The sequence below is a fragment of the Ischnura elegans genome, chromosome 2 (genome assembly GCF_921293095.1).
Source record: "Ischnura elegans chromosome 2, ioIscEleg1.1, whole genome shotgun sequence".
In the NCBI taxonomy this organism is placed as follows: domain Eukaryota; kingdom Metazoa; phylum Arthropoda; class Insecta; order Odonata; family Coenagrionidae; genus Ischnura; species Ischnura elegans.
The window spans coordinates 7,164,790-7,187,451 of record NC_060247.1 but is presented as its reverse complement, the minus strand read 5'-3'; the positions used below and the strand labels follow the sequence as shown (position 1 = coordinate 7,187,451).

The 22,662-nt window shown below is 42.1% G+C and overlaps 1 protein-coding gene across 1 annotated transcript; it reads left to right on the top strand.

Moving 5' to 3' along the window:
• Positions 1-5,964: 5,964 nt before the first annotated feature.
• On the top strand, positions 5,965-22,455 carry LOC124173960 (tyrosine-protein kinase RYK-like). Its single transcript, XM_046553124.1, has 7 exons — positions 5,965-6,027; positions 10,472-10,778; positions 14,298-14,457; positions 14,865-15,023; positions 19,230-19,389; positions 20,260-20,396; positions 20,914-22,455. The coding sequence occupies exons 1-7, from the start codon at positions 5,965-5,967 to the stop codon at positions 21,023-21,025; spliced, it is 1,098 nt and encodes a 365-aa protein (XP_046409080.1). The 3' UTR covers positions 21,026-22,455.
• The last annotated feature ends 207 nt before the right edge of the window (positions 22,456-22,662 follow it).

Genomic DNA, 22,662 nt, shown 5'->3' with positions numbered 1-22,662 from the left:
ATTAATTCTGAGAGATAATAAAAAATAAACATTATCAAAACCATCGTGGAATAATAATTACACTTCTACCATTACACAAATCAACAAACTCAGTACATCAACAATAAAAGCACAAACCAAACTATGAAAGTACAATTCAAACGCCACCGTGAAAGAAAGAATTGGGAAGAAAACAAATCATTCAAATATTTCACGCGCCTTTCTCTTTCTCACTTCACTTTCCTTTACTTTACTCCTCACTTTCATTTACTCTACGCGATACACAATAAAAATTTCTTCACTTTTCTCGGGATCTCTGACAGCCACGAAAAAGCTCTTCGGGGCAAGGGGGTTGGGAAGGGCAAACAGTTTTATTTTAAATCAGTCACACACTCTGAACATTTCACGCTACAATCACTGGCCTTTGAATTACTTTTCTCGTCTCGGCCGTAAGTCGTAGACACGGGGACCACTCACACCCACTTGGACCTCGTCGGGGGGGGCAGGGGAGGGTAAGGGCGTCTTCTCGTCAATGACGTCTTCTCCAGCTGGCGGCGAGACGTCCTGCCGTCGCGGTCGAGGGCGGAGATGATATGGGGGTCTCCGCGGAAGTGCCGGCGTGTCGACCTTCGCAGGAATGCAGCCTATCTCACGCTCACCGCCCAGATGATGCCGCACTGTTTGTTGACACTCTTCTTCGCCGGCCGCCGAGTTAACACTCGATTCTTCGTTACACTCCGTATTTAAGTCTGGGCTTGATGCTTCCTCTCGAGAGACAGTGGACTCAGGGGGGGAAACTTGAGGGATTTCACCAACACTAGGGGTGGGGGAGGGCTCACTTTGGGAAGGGGGGGCTTCAATTCGCGTATTCGGCGATTCTTGAGGAGGACAGGTGGAATTAGTCATATAAGGTAAATTTTTCCTTGGTCTTCCCCTCCCCCTTCTAAACACCTCAGGGCGGAAAATACAGTCAGCTTCTCGCTTTTGTTTTTTGCACGCTTGATCAGCACACGCAAACGGAATTTCGCCAATGCATTCCTCCCATTCACTATCAGATACGGCCTTTCTCGGTCTGCCACGCCGTCTTTCTCCGTGGGGTGGGGGAGGAATCGAAAGATGACTAGGGTGGGGTTTCACTCGATCCTTATGTACGATCACAGTCCTATGCTGAAGCTGCAATTTTAAATTGGAGGGGGAAAGTACTTCTATCACCCTATACGGTCCTTTCCAGGGGCTGTGAAACTTTCGCACTTTGCCCGGTTTAAGAACTGGGTCCGTCAAGTACACATACTCACCCGCGACATAATTTCTCCCCCTTTTAGTGTTTTTTAATCCTTTAGCTTGTTCCTCATGGGCTCTGCGATTATTCCGTTTACAATCTTTCCAAATCACTTGCAGTCTATTTTGTAGCTGGGACACAAAATCGTCCACGGAAACAGGGGCGTTTTTCACGCACTCAAAGGGGGTCTTTAGTCTTTCCCCGAATATCACTTCATGAGGGGAACGACGTACGCTTCTATGCCAGCTTGAATTGTATGCACAGACTGCATAACCTACCCACAAATCCCAGTCATTGTTTTTGCAATTAACATAGTGGGAGATGATCTGAGCTATTGTACGGTGTACTCTCTCGACCCTGCCGTTACATTGGGGGTGGAATGGGGAGGTTTGTAACTTCTCTATGCCCAACAACCGACACACATTCTGGAAGAGTTCCGAGGTAAAATTACTACCCTGATCGGAAAGTATTTTTTCCGGGACACCGAACTTAAGTATCCAATCGCGCACCAGAGTAACGGACACAGATTCCGCGGTTTGATCCCCCAAGGGCGCCATCACCAAATACCGTGAAAAATGATCTATGATGGATAATACGTAACGATTTCCGCGTTCCGTTTTTGGGAGCGGCCCCACGATGTCTAGTGCAATGAATTGGAATGGTCGGTCCGCCTCCGGCAGCGGCTGCAATGGCGCCTTTGTCTTCCCATATGGCGACCTACGTAGACATGACACGCACCCCCTGACGTAATCAGTACAGTCTTTCTTCCATCCCGGCCACCAATACTGACCGCCCACGCGATACTTCGTGGAATTTACACCCATGTGCCCAGCGAGCCTATGGTCATGACACTGCGTTAGTATTTGCCTCCTCAAACCAGCAGGAACAACTACTTTGTGCACCCCTTCCTCAATTCGACACAGCAAGCCATCCGCAAATTCAAACTTATTCTTCCCGATCCATCCGATGCACTCTGCGTCTGCTTCTTGCGCCTCCTTTAGATTCAGTTCCTCCTCTGCAGCGACTTTTCTTACCTTGCGGCTCAACCCATCGGCATTCCCATGCAATTTCCCCGGCTTATGACACACCTCGTAATCGTATTCCGACAATTTTAATGTCCAACGAATCAACCGGCTATTAGGATCCTTCAGACTAAATAACCATTTAAGAGCCGCATGATCAGTGATAATGTTAAATTTTCGCCCATATAAGTAACACCTGAAATACCCTACGGCCCAAACGACGGCGAGTAATTCTCGTTCAGTGGCAGAATAATTTTGCTCCGCTTGATTAAGCCTACGAGATGCAAAGGCGACGGGATGTTCTTCTTCACCAATCTCTTGTGATAACACGGCGCCGAGGGCGTGATTACTAGCATCGGTAGACAACGTGAACGGTTTCCGAAAATCAGGATATGCCAGCACAGGGGTGGAAGTTAGAGAGTATTTCAATTGACTCAAAGCAGCCTCGCATTCAGCGTCCCACTCGAATGCCCTCCCCTTTTTAAGAAGATTTGTGAGCGGCTTTGCAATCGACGCGAATCCCTTTACAAATCGCCGATAGTAGTTAGCCAGGCCGAGAAATGACTGCAGCTCTCGGACGTTCGTAGGTGTTGGAAAATCTCGCACCGCTTGAATTTTTTCTGATTCCGGTCGCACCCCTTCACCACTTATCACATGACCCAAATACTTCACGCTGCTTTCCGCAAAATTGCATTTCTCTATTTTTAACGACAACCCAGCGTCACTTAGCCGCTGGAAAACAGAGCGTAACCGGACAACATGATCATCCACCGTGTCACTGAATACGATAATATCGTCTAAATAGACGAGACAACGTTCCGGCTTAAGGCCTCTAAGTACGCCGTCCATCATCCGCTGAAAACTTCCCGGCGCGTTCCTAAGGCCGAAGGGCATGCGTTTATACTCATACAGGCCACTATCGACAATAAACGCGGTTTTCTCCTGCGAGTCTTTAGCCATGGGTATCTGGTGATAACCACTCGTCATATCCAAAGTAGTGAAATAGCGACACCCCCCTAAATAATCCAAAGTTTCTACTATGTTAGGTAGCGGGTACACGTCAGGAATTGTGACAGCATTAAGTGCCCTAAAGTCTACACAAAAACGGTACGCCGGCTTTCCATCGGTAGACTTTTTTGGAACAATAACAATTGGGCTCGCCCAAGGACTGGAACTAGGGGATATTACCCCAGTTTTTAACTGCTCTTGGACGAATTGTTCAACCAAGGGCTTCTGGTGAAAAGGAATCCGATACGGACGTCGGTATATTGGACGAGCGTCACCAGTAGGAATATGATGTTCGACGAGATTAGTAACAGGGATGGATTCCTTTTCACTAAATAGTCCCCGAAAACTTTCTATTAGTTCCTGAAGAGGTTTCCTTTCCGACTCTGATAGGTGTGCAAGTTTTTCCGTGAGATCCCACCCCGACTTGTCCTTCTCCGCGCGTCTAATTGCTCTTTCCGGAACTTCACTAATTTCCACACCGTTTGCCGCGGCAATCGTCGTACCTCGACGTATTCTAATTCCCTCGTCACTCCAATTAGACATCATTACTATTACCCGGTTTTCCTCATCCACCCTACTCAGGGTCCGGGCAACGGCGCACCCTTCCACTTCGATCAATCTGGGTTCTATCACAACCATTTCTGCGCCCCCGACCGCCGCGCGTGGTACAGTCACTAGAAACCTTTTTTCCGACCGCGGCGGTATGTACTCCTCATCTGAAAGAATTACCGCATGGTCCTTGTCCGTAGTGATCCGGAACGCACTAAATGTCTTTTCCGAACGATCATTCTCTACCCCATCAGCCCCGTGCAGCGGAATTACACGCCCGTCTAGTTTCATTGCCCTTTCTGGAAGGTTGATTACACATCCGTATTTACATAGAAAATCTAACCCCAAAATCCCTTCAAAACCGCCCAATGTTTCAACTACTTGCACATTGATTGGATAAACATAACCGCCTATTTCTAAAGACACCGGCTTCTCACCATAACTTTTCAGCACCCGCCCCGCGACGCCTCGGATGCGATATTGTGACGGCTTCATCCCGCTCCCTCTACACGATCCCCGCACTAATAATGACACTTGGGCCCCAGTGTCTAACAGAAACGAGCACATTTTCCCTTCAACCACCGCTCGCACGACTAAGTCCTTCACTCCCGCACTCACCTGGACGGCTGGAATCAGCACTTCCTTTACCAGGGGTCGGCGCCGGCGGGACGGTCGACCCCTTTGCCGTTTAAATTGGCCGCCCGGCTCGATGACCCCTTCCTGCACTCACGAGCAAAATGGCCCTCCACGCCGCAGCTGTAGCACTTCCCACGGCGTTGGCTGCGACACTCACGGGCGAAATGGCCAGTGCGCCCGCAATTGTAGCACTCACGAGCCGTCACCTGGAACGCTCGACGACTGGGCGATGGATTACGCGGCGTCCTCTCAGCCTCCCGGATTCTCACTGCCGTCGCGACGGCGGCGTCGAAACTCTCGGGCATAGCGAGTCGGCATAGCCTGCCCAATTCGCCCGAAAGGCCTCTCAAGAAGGCATCCAAGGCTCGCTGATCAGCCTCGTATCTCATTGCCTCCATCCGCTCCGGAGTTCCGCCGATTTCCGCCGTCCGCGCGTTGATCCGCCTGACTCGATCCGCGAACACTTCGATGTCCTCCTTCGGCTCCATGTGAATGACTGCTAGGAGTTCTCGGTAGAAACGAGCGGTCTTTTTCGAGTGATAGCGGTCGAGAATGATGTTCTTCCATGCCGAGTAAGTGGCCGCCGTCTTACATTCTAGTCTCGTGCGCTCGTACACCGCGGCTTCCCCACCCAGACGTAGCCGCGCGGCGGCGAGCGTTTCCCCATCGCTCCATCCGCTCAGGGACGCCACCTGCTGGACTCGCTCGAGGTAGGCACCGACGTCATCGCCGGGGCGACCATGGAAGGGTTCTATGGAATTTAGGAGGGTGAATTTTGCACTCGCGGGTGAAGCGACCTCCTGCCCTTCTCCCCTGGCGACGACGGCTCTCAAACGCTCGTTCTCAGCACCCAGCTGCTCAAGTTTGTCTGAAAAGTCGTCGATCACCCGTTGGAGGTCCACCTCTTGCCCGCCAAAACTAACCCGACTCGCCATCTCGTCTTAGGTCGTCTCGTGTACTGCCCCTTGATACATATCGATCCCCACTTCGGACACCAGATGTAAGGTTCAGTATATCGATAGCATCAGGGAAAGGCAGGATTAGTTTAAAGGAAAAACTCCATTACTCAAGCAGGTTTATTGGGCACATCCGCACTCTACAGCCGCCAAACACACACTCTCGTCCTCTTCGTGGACGCAACTCCAACGGCCGTTCTCATAGCACGCCTCTCCGCGTGATATCTGTATTTCTCATTCGTGGCCACCCAAGAGGCTGCCTTCTGCTGACGCTGCACGGTTCTCACGCCTAAGGAGATGTGGAGTGGGGTGCGTGACAGGAAGAGTGATAAGACGAGAAGCAAACCGCCAATGCAGCGGCACGTGGGTGGTGGGTGGCGAGAGGTGGAAAAAGGAGGTCACGTCCCATCTTCGTGATACTTACAGTTCGTATATAATTTTTATCTGTTCAGCCTCAGTTAAATTTTTTATGCATAATCTATGATACTTTCATTTTTTTATGAATTTGCTTAACAATTCAAAATTATAATACAATATGGTCAATGCCCTCAAGGCGTACATGAAATTCGCATCAGTGACCCTCAAGTTGTTTGGTGAGGTATGTACAAGGATTGAAAGCAAACATTTAGGCATTCTAAATTTTTCTCTTAATATTTTTTCCAGTTTAATTAAATCACTGAATATTGTGACTAAGGCTACGGGATATCACATAAATAAGGATATTTATGTTCCTCCCTTTTATCCCTTCCATCGATCACGTAGTTCGACTAATTTCCGACTGAACTCAATATTACTCAAAGCGAAAAATTCACGAAGGTTATCTCAAAATAACTCGCACACACTCAAACTTTGTCCTCACTCATGAATTTGTGACTATGGCAAATGCGTTGTTAACGCCTCAGACGTGACTTTAAATGCCCGTGGTCCTTCTATCAGCGAATGCGATGCTCCGTTTGAGTCCTCTGAATGCCATGCCTCGAGCGTGCGCGGGCGAGACATATCTGCCTGCTTTCTATCTGTGCTTCTTAATTGCCTTCGTTTGTATGCTCGTATTTTTCGAATATTTTTCCAGCCGATGCCAGGATGCTCTAGCCAGTCGCCAGCCAGGACGCCAGTCGCTGCTCTAAGAGCAGCGACTGGCGGACGCTCATGGAAGATATTCTTCCACTCACGCCCCGATTTATGTACTTTCTTAGCGACTGTGCGTTCTGTGTGGGGGACGCTGAATGTTTTTCTCTGTGTATCATTATCATATGCTTTTCTGGCTCATCGTTTCCTTTCTCTTTCATCGTGGCAATGATAGAGAAGGCATGGGCCGTCCAGGCATTGCCACTCATTGGTTCTCGGAACCTCGGAGACCTGCCAGGATCTGATATCATATTTACGACGTTTGACTCTTAGGGTTAGGTTTTTCACGCCTACGTTCCTTTGGTGGATTTATTTTTTTCGGCCTTTGGTCCCTTCCGTATCTGAATTCCTCTACAGTTGACCATTCATATTGGTAGATGGTATGCGGCGACATTGAGGGTAGTCAGAGAGAAAGATATTCCTAGCACACTTTAAACACTTTTGCTTCCACTTTAGCAAACTTAAAAGACAAAGATAAGATTGGGTAAACCTCGTTGAAGAGCAATAAAACTGCGGCCGGGTGCTACCCTTTTTTTGGCAATAATAATCATTATCGACCGTGCGGCGGCTTCCAGTGAATTAGCGTGCTATGAAATACATTTGAAGAGTCCGCTTTCCAAACGGGTGACGACGAAAGGGTATTCTGGATATTTTGAACGTTAAAAATCCAGAAATTCTTGAAACATATGTTGCACAGGCCATATGTTCGATTATATTCGCCACTGTTGCTGTTCTAAAGATTATTTCTGATGAATATCGAGCCTCACTAAATATCGTACGCTGGGGCTACTGGAAAGCCTTAAATGCACTAAAGGAAAGAGAAATCTATTATAAATGGATCCCGTATTGAAAACCAAGTAGCACAATAACATCAAAGAAACTTGACATTGTAATCTTTCCTCGGAATACACCTCGCACTCGCAAAATACTCAGCACGCCGCCCGGTCGGTCTGGCGGCGGTCGCGGCAGCGCATTGCACCGTTCAACATAAAACCATCTTGAGGCCAAAGTAGCAAATAGTAGCAAGATTTTTCTTTTCCTATAGACTCTATAGAGTCTATTCTTTCAATTCGCGTCAAAATCTCCGGTGGACTCGGAGGTTCCCAAAACGATATTGCTATTTATATTTAAAAATTGAAGTAAAAATAGCAAAAAGTTTAAACATTTTTATTTCCAACTAGATAACTTTGGAAATGAAAAAAATCACCAATATTTGTACGCGATGGTACCAATTTATGTCATGTATTTTTTTAAAGTTCATAAATTATCTGAAACCTTTTTTTTATGAAAATGAACTTCTCTAAAAATGAGTGATTTTACGCCTCAGGCGTTTTTATCCCGGAGGACTCATGTTTGTCCATTCATACAAACTGCAGTGAGCCACAAAATAGTCGTAGTACTAGCCAATATCATAGATCATATAGTGTAGAATACGAATAGTATCTTCAAAAATTCCTCCAAAAAAGTTGAAAAAATGACTTTCGACCAGCTTTTTCCGATTTTGAGCCACTGTGCGCCGAGGTTACAAGTATTTAAAAACTTCACTGTTGCATGCATTCGGATGTATCTTATGTATCTCCTATGTTAATGAAGTTTTATGTTTTGACACCACTGTGCGGAAATGAATATGCCCGCAGCACTCACACTATGGTAAATGTGTCTCAGAAGGAAAAAAAAAAACTTCCAGGCTTCCAGTCAATTTCGAAATAATTATGAGTAGTTTTTATATAATAGCTCTCGCAAAAGAGCCTAGCGCAATCCTGCGTTAGGAGGAGGGCAGGTTGCGGTGGAAGGGATGAATGGAAAGGGCGAAGGGGAAGGAAGTGAGGCAGAGAGAGAGAATGACGGGGTGACCAAAATACTCGAGAAAAAAGTTGAAATTCCGTAATGGCCGTTGTGAGCGAAATACAAATGCATCCAAGGACACACCGAAACGCATAAGACAGAGGCATAAAACACGCAATCGCAGGACTAGTACGCAAGTGAGGAAATCGTCCATTGCTAATGCCTAACATTTAAACTGAGGAAGAATTTCGGGCCGTGTGCCGTTGCCGCGCGATAAGGATAAGGAGCTGGGAGGCAGGCGGTGGTGAGTCGCCTCTTACTCGTAGCGGCAGTTTTGATAGCAATTACAAAGAGCTTGCCATGACTTCCCTTTCCCGTTTACAAGCATTTTGAGAGTTCCGTGGCCAAAAGCCCCAGAATTGCCGCGGCGCAGCGAAACGACCTTTTATCAGAGCTATTCCTAGATTCGTCACTGACCCATTGAACGGTTGAATTATCTAAATATCCAACAGCCCTTCGAATGTGGTCATTTTCATTGCGAAATAAAAAATGGCCCTCCAGGGGGTCATATTACATGCATCTTAATTTGAAGACCTGTTCTCCGAACGTGATCATTTTCATTCAGAAAAACTAAATAACTCGCCCGGAGGTCTCATAACCTCTAAAAACACTTCTAACCAAAAGTCCTTTATTTTGTTTTATCTGCACTTTAGATCCTAGACTCTACACATCTTTAGAAGGTTGTTTACGACTGTCGGCGTTTGCCTTCGCTCATTTTCTCTTTCTCTCCGTCATCACACTCCCATTGCTCTAATTCCTCTTGTTTACATTACTCTCTGTATTCCTTCTCTCCCATTTACATGCAAAACATGTTAATGCGCATAGTGTTCAATCATGGTGTACCGAAAAGGAATCCTAAAAGTTGATTTTAAATGGCACTCATTAATGGCCAAATCCGTGGGCTTATTCGTTTTTCATCACTAAAAATTTCCCCTTCTTAAAAATACACTGGTTCCGCCACTTTTATAAGACGTTCACACAAATCGTGAGCAAAAAAATGACCCAAAACACAACCATCGGAGTTCGGCGATGAAGACATTGCTATATGTATATAACAGTCTGCAAGTAGGTACTCTTGATCTTGCTCCCTTCAGTTTTTTGTAGGTCTCCAATCCAAATATTTGCTTGGGGTATCTTGTGTCTATGAAAAGAAATCTCTCACCCATGATATTATCGTGGCCAAACCTAAGCAATTGCTTCCTTTCTACCTCGTAGGCGTCATCTTTTTCCAATTCCATTATCTTCATTGGTGTAATGACCCATATCCGCTATCACACTTTCTAAGATAGTTTTACATGCACTTACTTTTGATATTTGAGTTTAGATATATTTGAGAGGGATATTTCAGTAATTTTTTCTTCCAAAATTTTGATCCCGTAAATTGGAATGTAGAACTTTTAGGGCAGTTCTTTTCTTAGCAATTCACTTGATACTATTTTTGTTACTACTTCCACTCTAAAACAATATCACTTTGGAGTACGTTACTCTGCCAACTATCTTTAAGCACTCCTTTTCTATTGACATCTCTGGTATTTCATCACTTTCAATAATTAAGTATTCCGTCTTTTTTTGTTAATAGCGAGGCCATACTTCATACATACATCTTCTGAAATCAGAATTTTATCGTCAGCAAAGAATAACGATTGCAAATATTTTCTCTCTCTCGTAGACTTAAACAGCTATATTTCCTTTGCCACCCTTGCAGGGATCTGTAAAGATCTTTGACTAATTGTATCGAATTTCTAATATCTTGCGAATTCGAATGCAGGCTTTGTTTGAATGCAGTCTGTCATTACACTTATCTTCTCTCATTCCTATATTTTACATTGCTCTCTGTATTCCCGGTCTACAATTAGCTCTTGGTATTCCTCTTTTCAGTGATTCATTTTTTATATATATATATATATATATATATATATATATATATATATGATATGTGATAGTTCTTCCCTAATATAATCTATGTGAGCAGGCAATCAGTACTCTGTTAAGTACAACAAATATGTTATTTTAATTCCTTGCGAATTCAATGCAGCCTGTGTTTGAATATATATGACTCCCGTGAACAGGCCAGCAGCACCCTGGTGGACCCCCGTGCCGGAGACCCGTCGGAGCGGCTGCGCCATCTGACGGTGCCGAGCACGAGCATTCGTCCTCGCACGCTGCTACACGAGGGCACGTTTGGCCGCCTCTACCGGGGCGTGTTCGTGCCCTACCGGCCCAAGAGCAGCGGCGGGGGTGGGGGGAGCCAGGGGAGCAGCGGGGGGCGGAGGGGGTCGGCCGGAGGAAGGGGAGGGTACCGCTCTTACGGGGGCGGATCAACCACCACGGACGTGGAGGCCGACGAAGACGACGTATTCGTCAAAACCGTCACGGGTGAGTGCAGTTACCACTAGCATTGATTACTATAGGTATACATGCATAAACATACGGGGTGGAATATAGTCTGTTCACTTGTATATATGTCTGCGGGTGAGCTTTCGTGAGGGCTCGGACACTCTCGGATGGTTTCGCTGATGGGGGAGGGGTAATACCGAGAGAGAGAGGAGGAGCGAACATAACGTTGCCAAAAGTACATAGCCGCCCTACTTTGTCACTGCAAACGTCTGAGTCATAGGTGGCCACAGGTATTTTGGCCCCTGCGCCGAGACAATGGGTGCATCCAGGGGGAGTGATCGCTCCCTGATCAGTGAGCGGAGTGTGACGTCAGCGCTCACTGAGCGATCACATTCCCCCCTGGATGGTGAATGCTCAGTGAGCGCTTTGGTGGGGAACTTGAAATGCAAAACATTCAATATGGCGCCCAGCGCTTGTGCATACTTTCGTGTAGCGGCTGCGAAATATCCTTTAATTCCTGTGATAAGTTCATACCTTGTGACTCTGTCCCGACTTTATATCGCTCTTAATGTACGGGCCTTAAGGATTTATCGCTAACAGTTCTGTACGAGTCGCGTGATATTTATTGAAAATGCCTTTTGTGTCAATCGTCCAAATATTTCGTTGGGAATCTGGCGCCTGACATTGAAGTCTTGAAAAAAGAGGTCTTTGCACTAAAATGGACGTCTTTCCCATGTTTAGAAAGCAATAGTCTCACATTTGCTAATTCCGTGAAATCCGCTTCGTCTTATAGTTTCTTGAATGAGATTTAATAATTGATCAAAGACAGCAGTAGACGTTATTATTATCACAATAAACCGTTTGTGAACATCGGGTGACTAATGATGAAGTTATATCTCAGCATTTTGCGACGTAGTGTGGCGGATGTTTTGAGGAAGTGCTGGTAAACCGGTCAAATTTAAAAAAATGCTGGTGTTATCGTACTAACCAAATCTGACATTACTTTTGAAGTGAGCTATGTGCCACATGAGCTTCTAATTGAGGAATGGACTTTGAATGTGCTCGGGTTAATGTTCATGTTCCTGCTGATGACAAACAAATTTTTGTTATATCTTCTTGTCGTTCGCCAGCGAGTAGTTTTAAGGGTTTTTAAAATCGCTGAACAACTTGCTTGATGCAAACTTTTTATTGGCATAATAGATTTAGCCTCTAACCTTCAACATTTCTAGTTCTGTCTACTTTATGTATGCCACTCACTTTGTCAAAGGTCACATGAAAGGTTTTACTCTTAACCCTGATATCACTGTAATATATATTATAGAGAAACATATGCTTCTCTACCAGAAGACCAATATTTATAAAGGTACCTTATGTACGATCATTCTCGCGTGTGTTATAGAAATTCACCGCTTTACACGATGCAATTTTGGTTTTAACTTCATACATACTTCAGCTATTGCGCAATGACGTCCCCCGTGTAAAACGGCCTGAAGGCAATGTTGAAACTTAGTTAACCCGGGAGAAAAATTACTCACGCCTTATTTTTTGACTAAGCGGACAAGTAATACCCCGCGATTTACGTGTATAGATATATTTCAATTTATCTGAAGCGTATGAAATATAAATAAAGAATTAAAAACACATTTCAACTCGAAAATCCATTTTTCAGCGAAGGCTACATCTGAACTTTACCTGGCTTACGACAAAGTTCCACCGCAGAATAATATTTTGGCTACCTAATTTAGTAAATAAATACGTAAAAAAAGGCCTTCTGCCAATCGCATTGAATATGCCTACATTACGTATAAGTCATCCAGCGTTCGATACGTTACAATGTATAATTAATACGGCTGCTCGACTCGACAGTTCTTCGGCACCATTTTGAACTCGCGCCGCCGCTCACTGGTCGGTGAGCGAGGTGATCATACTCGGAGTACGCTCACAAATATGGCGGCCGCTCACTAGTGATCGGGTGGTGAGCGGTCGCATCCAGGGGGAGAGCGGTGGTTCGCTCACCTTTCGCTCAGTGAGCGGAGCTCCCCCTGGATGCACCCAATAAACCTACTCATTTGGAAGGCATTGGGGATAATCCTTTCACAGAAGCCCATGACGTTGTCAGCTACCGCGCTGGATGAGGCACCGTTGGTGAAAGGCATACTTAGTCACATACAAGAAGAACGCGTGAGGTTTGGCAACACTGCTCCACGAGCAGATTCACGATGCTCACTCGGCGGAGGTCTGAGAGCGACTCACTGTGACCGCGCCTACTTTTTGCTGATTGGCATAGGCAAAGTCACATGACGAGAAACTTTCCCTCCCCTCATCCTCACTTATTTTGGCCACACCAGCTCACCCGCAGAGATAAAATGAACAGAGTATAGCAGTGTCGACCTCCCTGTTCCGACCTCTAGATTGACTCGTCTGCGCTACTGGTTGTTGCGTTGTCACGTATTGTTGTGGCTAAGTTGCCTGTAATAGAGTTTCAACTGTTGCTGGTTGCTAGTGTTTGGCAAAGTAGAACCACTACAGTGCGGAATTAATTGCGCCTTCCCACCGATTGTCTCCCATGTGGCGTCGTTCCATTTTGCAGAAAATTTGTTAAATATGCATATGCGTGCATAAATATAAAAGGGGAGCATGGGCGATGGAGGCAGCACTATCATTGGCAGAGAGTTAAACGGGTGCAAACGGCCATAAGTATGTGTATCACCTGTCGATGAACGGGTGCTTTTTTAATTGAAATTTAGCGATGGCCTAGATCACTGAAAATTTTGACTGAATGATATAAATTGATGTTGATAGGCCCGAAATCATTCCATTGCGATAGAGTTGTTAATCACATTAGGTGTGATTGAATTCTCGTCTGCTGGAGTATCTGCAGACGAGTAAGTGGTTGAGACCAGTGCTTAAAATTCAGTGGGAAACCTCATTGAGTTTCAGATTTTTTCAGCGAAGGATGCTTTATCGCTATATGTTAAGGAAAATTACGTGAAAGTCTGGTTCGGGGAGGCGCAGTGGCGCCCGAGCCCCCTCAAAAATTCGTTGTGGGTGTGAGGAAAAAATGTGTCAGGCTTGTTGATTTTCCTCGGAGTGTCCAGATATTGAGATTTGAGTTATCATGGCTCTAATGTTGATCATATGACTCTTCTAAAATGCTTCAAAAACTTGAAACTCACTACTTATAAAATTTCCTGGGGCAAGATCCCCGATTTAGCACCCCCCAATATTTTTTGTTAGTCGGCATCCCTGGGCAGGTGCTATGTTGTAGATGTACCATTTCCGTACGTGCATCACTTTGGAGTGCTATTATTATCGCATTCGATATTTTTTCAATCGAAACTAATGAATGAGAGCAAAGATATTGGAAGCCATCTCATATAATATTGAAAACATTTTTGGCAAACATCCGTCTTCGTCAAAAATCACCTGCGCTCAAGCAGCTTCATTTATCATTTAAGTTTTCCCTTGACTCATTAGGATGGATCTCAGGATTCAGGATTTTCCATTGTAATATCTCATCCACATGATGTAATCATGGATGTTTGGTCAATGTTTCAGAGGCTGCATCTGCTTTGCAAACATCCCTTTTAATATCGGAAGGAACAATGCTGTGGGGTTTGTCTCATAGGCACCTCCTTCCTGTGCTGGCTGTGGCCCTTCCCCCGGGAAGGCCTCCCCTTTTGGCCTATCCTTATGCATCGAGAGGAAACCTCAAAAGGTAAATCGCCCCCTACTCTATGCGTACCGCTGGAAATATTCTTACATTATACTGCGATGCTGAAGCATCATTTGGGATTAGATAATAGCATTAAACACATGTGTAATATCCCATTTTTTTACTTTATCTTTTGGTCAATCAAAGTTTGCGTAATTCCTTGATTTTTCTACAACTGCATGAATATCTCACTCAAAATATTAATAGAAAATAAGTTGATAGAATATGAGATTAGATACCATGTAGTGGAATAAAATATGTCAGCTGGTTCTCTTTGTTTACAAAAAAATAATAATTGCTTTATTGGAACTTTGGCGCCACTGGAAAATTAGAAATTAAATTATTCGTAAATATTTCTGATTATTCTAATGCCTGGTAATAACTATGAATTCGCACGTTCGACTTTATAGGTTCCTTCAGCGAATTCGACTCAGGGCCGGAGAAGAAGCGGAATCTGTCACGTTGATGACCCGTGATATTGTGGGCATGGGAGTACAGGTTGCTCTAGCACTTCTCTTTCTTCATAGGCATAGGATATGTCATCGTGACATAGCAACTAGAAATTGTGTGTAAGTATTTAAATCTTTCTTTCCTCTAATGTTAATGAACATTTGTCTTCACATAAGTGAAGAAAATTATTCTTATTCTCGAATTATTAGATCCTGAATTTTATTTTTTTTTAAGGAGTAGGTATTCAATAATAATAAAATGTGTGACGATAGAAGGTATTATTGGTTGATATGAGAAATAAGGGATGTATAAGATTTTATGATAAGGAGATGATGAATTGATAATTCAGAGAAAGTGATACTCACTATGGGATTGTGAGATGGGATTCATGCAAGGACTTAGTATTAGGGATTGTCGGATAGGATACCTCGGATCCAAATATCCGCGGATATTGCCCTTCATCGGATACATCGGATCCAAAGTCGCGGAAGACATCGGATCTGGATCCGAAATTTTTAATAATAGCTTCAGTGAAAGCAACGCCCCATAAGGGTGGAAAGAGTTCCGTTTCTCTCTTCGAATGCGCCATCGTATGCGATTCTTGTCCTACTCATGAACCGTTTTGTTTGAAGGCTCTCGCAGAAGTTACTTAGCAGAAATTCAGCCGTGGAAAATAAAAAAGGCAAAATACGACTAGCACATAGTGTGACTCTTCCCAAGAGATTGAAAAATCATCGGGGGAATCTCAGCATCGTAGGATAATAACCACGTCAAAAGTAATTACGTCGCAGATTTCAGGAAAACCACCCTCGGCCGTCCATCAGCCCGTGCATCTGTTGTTTTTGTTTCCGAAATCATACTGACCATAAATCATTGTCTTCTAAGGAAAATGTCAAATTACACGAGAACATTTGAAGCGACTTTTTTTGGCCTACCTGCTTCAATTCTCCGTTTCTAGACGACAAGAGATTGAACAATCATCTAAGCGTCAGGAATTGGAAAATGCATTTGGATCCGAAAATATCCGATCCGAAAGATCCGGCTCCGAAAATCAAGGATCCGATCCGAATCCGGAAAAATATCCTGGATCCGTCCATCCCTACTTAGTACGATACAAGCATTTGGCTGGGCCCTTAGGGAACGACAGCGCTGCAGTGGGAAAGGATACTGCGCGGGAGAAATGTGGTCTTATAATGCATGGTGTAAGGGTGTCGCTCGCCGTCTCGTGTCAGCTCAGTATCGCTCTCGGGGTAATGGAAGAATGGGTTTCAGATACTGGACCGGTCACGTTCGAGTGATTGGTCCAGTGTCCGAAACGCATAACACGTTGCAACCTCTCGCGTGGGATCCATCCTCGTGCATGACTCTGATACCCTACTCCGATTAACAACTTGCAACTGGCTCTCGCGTGGGAATTGGTCTCCGCGTATTCCTCCAACACTTTATGCCGTAACACGTTGCAGTATCTTGGCGTGGGAAGGCGTATGATGTGCATAATCATGCGACCTCTTCCGGCCAATAGGAAGATGCCGAGAGGGTCACGAGACGGACGCGACACGGGAGGAAGCCTCTTGGAGGGAATAGTCTTACGCTGTATCTCGAAGGGGGAGTTTGTAACTGTGCTCTGACGATTAAACGTGTGGAACCAGACTTGTCATCTCATTCTGCCTTCTATGAACCTGGCCCTTCCTATTAAGCTGAGTGCTTACAATAGACATTTTTTTCAGGATACTGTTGGCAAATGGGATGAAGGAAAAATGTAGTGTGGATGTATCAGGTCAGGATTTAAAGATTTTTAGGGTGCACATTTGACAAAAAGTGTATTTTTGGAGTTCTCACCTTAAAAGGGAAGGATATATTTGGAATGAGACGTCATGCGGAAGAAATTGGTAAGAGTTTTAATACTCTGATCGGTGGAGTACTCACGCATGCATTTATATTTTCTGTGGTTAATAAAGGGAGGTAAATAATTTATCTCGCTCATTAAAACATTAATAAAAAAGTATCTCGGCTATTCCACCCAAATAAGACGGGAATAATGGCCAGTTCAGCCATTGAAGCAACCGATTTCGACCAAAGCCAAATGATCGTCGTTTGATTAGAAATCAAAAATTCTGAAGGCGTTTTCAATGACAGCAACGGTTCCCAAGGCATTGGGGGTCCATGGTGTTGATGCAGGTCTCAACGCCTGCAGCTGGACAATAATTATAACGCCGCGAAGTCGTTTTGCCTTGAGATGGTTTATTACAATTTAAGAACAAATTTGGTTGCTAATACAATGAACAGGTGAGTCGGTTCTGCTCCCTTTCACGACTCGCTTCACGACTGCTCTCGTCTTGTCGCCCGCACACACTCCCTCCGCGAACCGCTGGCAGCGCCACGCCTCGTCTCCCCGGCGAACCACGACGGCGGGAGTTTGAAAGGCCAACACATGGCATGCTTTCATTTATCGAGGATTTTAAAGCGACCCACAGTGGACTGAATTCGGAAAAAAGTGAAAAAAATTATGAAATAATGTTTTTTTGAGGATGGAACCTGAAACTTATTACAATATTATAAAATTGTTGGGATATAAATGGAATGGGTGTTGTTTAGATACATGCCTCCAAACATGTCAGAACTTACAGATGAATGGAATTTTTCTGTTTCATTAGACGATATAACAGATTGAGTTCCTACTAAATATTATTTCAATAGGATACAGAATGCTATCGTTTATTGATATGATATTCTTTCTTTGTTTTTAGTTAGTGCTATGTATTTTGATTTACAGTGCCTTTACATTACAAAATGGTGGACGCTAAGTTAACGCAATTTTCACATACGTTGGAACAAAGTAGCGTTAGAAAAAAACAAGTATATCGGAAATTTTTGGTAGGGTGGCCATTAGTGTTTAAAAGAAATACATAAGGAAGAAAATGCAAGCATTCAACGTCGACGCCCATCCCATTTTCCTATTTTTTAATCCCATTTTTTTGTTAGCACATAGTCGGGGCTCGGCTACGTGCACCGAGCGATGGTATTCTGATTGCTGGATAAATGTGCCTAATCAATGAAAAATTGTTTTGAAATGTTTCTACTTTGCAGATATCGAATGAACACTTCTCATCTCCACACCCAAGCCAACATAAAATGCGTCGCTTTACCAGAGAACTTTTGGAAGCATATTATAAAGCTTAATGAAGATTATGTTAGATTTAATGCACATTAACTCACCCATTTTTAGTTCGAAATATCTGAAACAAAGTTAAAATAAAGAAAGAATATCAAAGTAAACAATGCCATTTTTGTCCCATTCAAGTATTTCAATAGCGTCATCACGTATCCACTTGACATATAAGAATTTCCGGTAAAACAGAAAAATTTCTTCCTTAGAAATTTTTCTCAAGTTTTTAGTCGTTTATTTTTTTACAAATTTAAATGGCAATTAAAGCCGTTTTACTGAGTTGCAGTCATTTTTCAATATTTTTGCAGATTTTTCAAAGCCCTGCCTTGAAAAATGTCAATTTAAAATTTCGTTCTTTTTTTATAATTTAAGCCAACTTCGCGACGCGATTGTCCCTTTAATGAAAATAAAATGGCAGAAGACATTGAACAATTAATTCAAAGGCAAAATTTAGTTCAAAGAAGTGAAATTTAGCAGTACGCTAATGAGATCTGGATAGCTAATTACTAAAAAATTGGCGCTAATGTGTGTCTCTGCTATGGCGGGAGGCCAGCGTTACGTTATAAATAAATACGTATTTTTTTTCGTAAATGAAATTTCACCTCATAAATTCTTAAGCTATTAAGGGGAAATATATTTATCTTAGCTTTAAAATTCAGAAAAATCGAAGGAGAAGCTACATCGTCAAAAATTAATTTGTATACATAAATTGTTATTCAATGAAATTTGAATTAGTAAAGAGTATGAATTTCATAAAATAATTCATTAATTACTTTTGTCAGTCAAGCACTTTAAATAAATTACTTGATATTTTTCTGGCTGCCTTATTTCCAGAAATATGATGCTAAGACATTTTGGTAATACTTCAATTTTGCCATATTGCAATAGCTTTTAAACCAGTGTATGTATTACAAAAGACTATTTTGCTCTTTTTTTTAACCAAAATGCAGATGATATGCCAAATTTGATGTAAATTGGTTTCATCACAGATCAATTTGGTGTATTTTCTCTTAGAACTTGGGTGTCATTTTATTAGTCGCGAAATTTATCATTTCTTAGCAAGGGTTTTGTGTAATGTAGTTTTGTAGTCTATGTGCTTCTCCACTTTGAATCAAATATTGGCTTATTCTTATTTGAAATTCCGTTTCCAATATTTCAGGGTAGATTCAGACCTTCGTGTGCGTGTGACTGATAATGCATTGTCTAGAGATCTATTCCCTGCTGACTACCATTGCCTTGGAGACAATGAAAATAGACCTATTAAGTGGCTGGCACCAGAGAGCCTTGTCAATAAGCGATTTTCGGCAGCTTCAGATACAGTAAGTAAATGCACACTAATATCTTATTTACAATGGGTTTTCTATTGGTCCCAATGGGTAGCACTAATTTTTATTATATTTTAATTCAATATCTACAGGAAACTGCTCTTTTTAGTATTCTGTACACAAAAATGATAATATAAAAGTTAGCACATAATAATTCAATCTTTCTTATTAATTTTTGTGGTAAATGAACGATTAACTTAATAAACTACCAGTTTTTAGAGGGGTCAATTTCTTCAGATCCCAGTACTTATTTATCCATAAGCAGGAAATTTTCTTTCGGATAGCTCTATGCACTAAGTACCCTTGGCTTATGATTTACTTTTAAATGGTCATATATTTCTTCTATGGCTTCAGGATGTAGCATGTTATTGAATCAAATGTTGTTCATTTTACTTGCAGCTAATGATTCGTTTATTCTCTGGAAATACAATATTCCCTCCATATGAGAAATCATCTATTACTCCAGTCAATTGACTGGATTCAAGTCAATGAATTTGAGATTTTAATTTTAAAGCCTTACATGGTACAGGGATGGAATTAAATGTGGCAGTGAATTAAAGAAACCATGAGACATATAACTACGTTGGGCAAGGTTAAATGGATTTAGGTATCAAAGTGAATGAAGAAAATGCAAAGTTAGGAAATTTTTATTTATTTTATTTTTCTTAGAATACTTTACATGAATAAGGTCTTATTGGCTCAATTTTCATTATTTATAAATGGCAGTAGAAGTGAGCTCCTTCAATTGGTCTCATCACAGTCATTGGTTGAGTCGTGGTCACGCAGTGCTCAGTGAATACCAAGCATACAAATTCGACGAATGAAAATAGCTCAGTTGACATGGCACTGTTCTCTCCTTTTCAGTGGGCCTTTGGAGTGCTTCTGTGGGAGCTGACTACCCTCGCCCAACAACCTTACTCCGAGGTGGATCCTTTTGAGATGGCTGCCTTCATAAGGGATGGATATCGCTTAGCACAACCCCTCAACTGTCCAGATGAGCTGTGAGTAGAAATTTTAAATAAAAATACTTCCTATTTAATATTGTTTGCTATATTAGTCTTTAAATGATGTTTGATTACATTTTAGTGGATATCAAATCCACCAGGATACAGTTTTATTTGTCAATTCTTTGACATGAAAAAATGTGGCTAAAAATGTGAATAGTCATGTGCTTACAATGCTTCCCGTAGCTTTAGAAAAAGTTTGCCAGGTGCACACAAAAGGCTGGTTATGTATTTCTACAAAGCACTTGTAAAAAAAAAGTTTAATGCTAATTTTTCCTGAAAAACAACATTCATTAATTGTTAAAGCCATCACATCAATTGGAACTCTTCGAGAAAAACTTTGCTTTTACTTTAGGAAATATGTAAAATTATATTTCTTATAATTATTAGCAAATAGTCTTCAACCAAACTTTCCCCACTACATATTTTAAGAGAATAAAAAATAATATATTCTCAAGACAAAATTAATTTTTTTTTAATTTTACTAACTTATAACTTATTAATCTCTTTTCAGGTTTGCAGTGATGGCTTGCTGTTGGTTATCAGCTCCAGAGGAACGGCCAACTGTTGTGCAACTCCTAACTTGCCTTCAAGATTTCTACACAGCACTTGGAAGATACATCTAATAATAAATTTTACTGACGAAAGACATTTATTTGCCGATATTGTCATCCTAAGCTGGAAGGTATTTAACACGCTTAAAGACACTGGCATTCACAGGAAGTTTTTTGAGTATTCAGGCTCCCTCTTGAGCAAAAATGAGACATTTTCAGTTGACTGATGATAACCTAAGCATAAATAGTTTCCAGAATGGTTCTTGAAAATCACGAATTTTGTCAATATAGAAGTGCATGTATAAATATGTATGTGAGTGTGCAAAGATACCTTTTTTAAATGGGAAAATTTTCATGAAGCATTACATTAAGAAATTTGTGACAAATGAGACTGATTTTTTATCATGACCAGCCTTTAATTTTTTTCAGTTTTAAGTGTTTATTTGGTCCTCATCACGTCCCGTGGGCCTCTATACAGCATTATAGCAAATTTTTTGTCTTCTAAATCAGTACGATTAGGACTTTTATCAAGATATCTTTCAGCTTGTAGTTGCTGTTCACGGATTCATTTAACGTTTGGCCTATATTCTCTGATCATTCTTCTAAACCATGACCTTTCTTCTGATGTAATATATGTAGATCCTGATCTAATTCATTTAGCATGGAATTGCTCATTATTTGAAAAGTAATGCTCAACTGCTGTTTATTATTTTACTAAAACTAGTGCACTCAGTAAGTTAAGCCACAAAATTGTATTTTATACCTAAGAGGGCAGAATTGAGGTGAAAATAAGTAATACCTATTCAATATCTGTGTGCCATAATTTATGAAAATATTATTTCATATATCTTTCAATTTAGTACTTCTCCTCCGATTGCTTGCTTCATGACAAATTTGTCATGCCAGTCAGATTATATGTTGACCCCAGACATGTTTTTAGAGATCAAAAATAGGAGGGTAAAATCGGTGGCTAAGGATATAGTTCAACGTGCAAGGCTGGAAATTGTAAGTACCTCATTTATGCTTTGAGATGCAAACAGAATATAAGTGTTTTTTCATATAATACAAATAAATAGCTCATGACCATGATCTTTGATTTATTCGACCAGATTTCTCAGGATAAATCTCTTTGCTGTAATATTAATCATTGAATTTTGTCCTTTTGGCTGACTCTACCACTGTTTTATACAAGAATTGCAATCTGTTGAGTTTCATCATGTAGTAACCCTGCATAATGCATACATGCAATGGAATGATTTGGTTGTAATGCTTTTTAATTTTCAAAGTTAAGTGATGTGAGCACAATTCAACTATCTATATTTCAAGCATTTTTGCAGTTTTCTGAGGAACCAAAGAAATACTTGTGTGTACCTAGAATTTTCCAACCATGGCTGTGTAAATAAATGAAATGGGGAGGATTTATATAAAACCTCTCATGGCTGCCTCTTCAGCATGATCAGCGACATTCTCTTTCCACTCATATTTAGGCTCCTTAGTGGTGGTTTTATGCAAAAAAAGACTGATTTTATTTTTAGATCATCCATGTGGAATTCCAGAATGAATTACCAGAACTTCATACTGGTTTTGCACCTCAGGTTATGGACTAGTCAGTAGGATTTCAGTGGCCAGAAGAAAAATGGCATGGTGATTTTTACTAATCTACTTTCATCAAAGCTGCATCTCATTGCCTGCATGAATTATAAAATAAG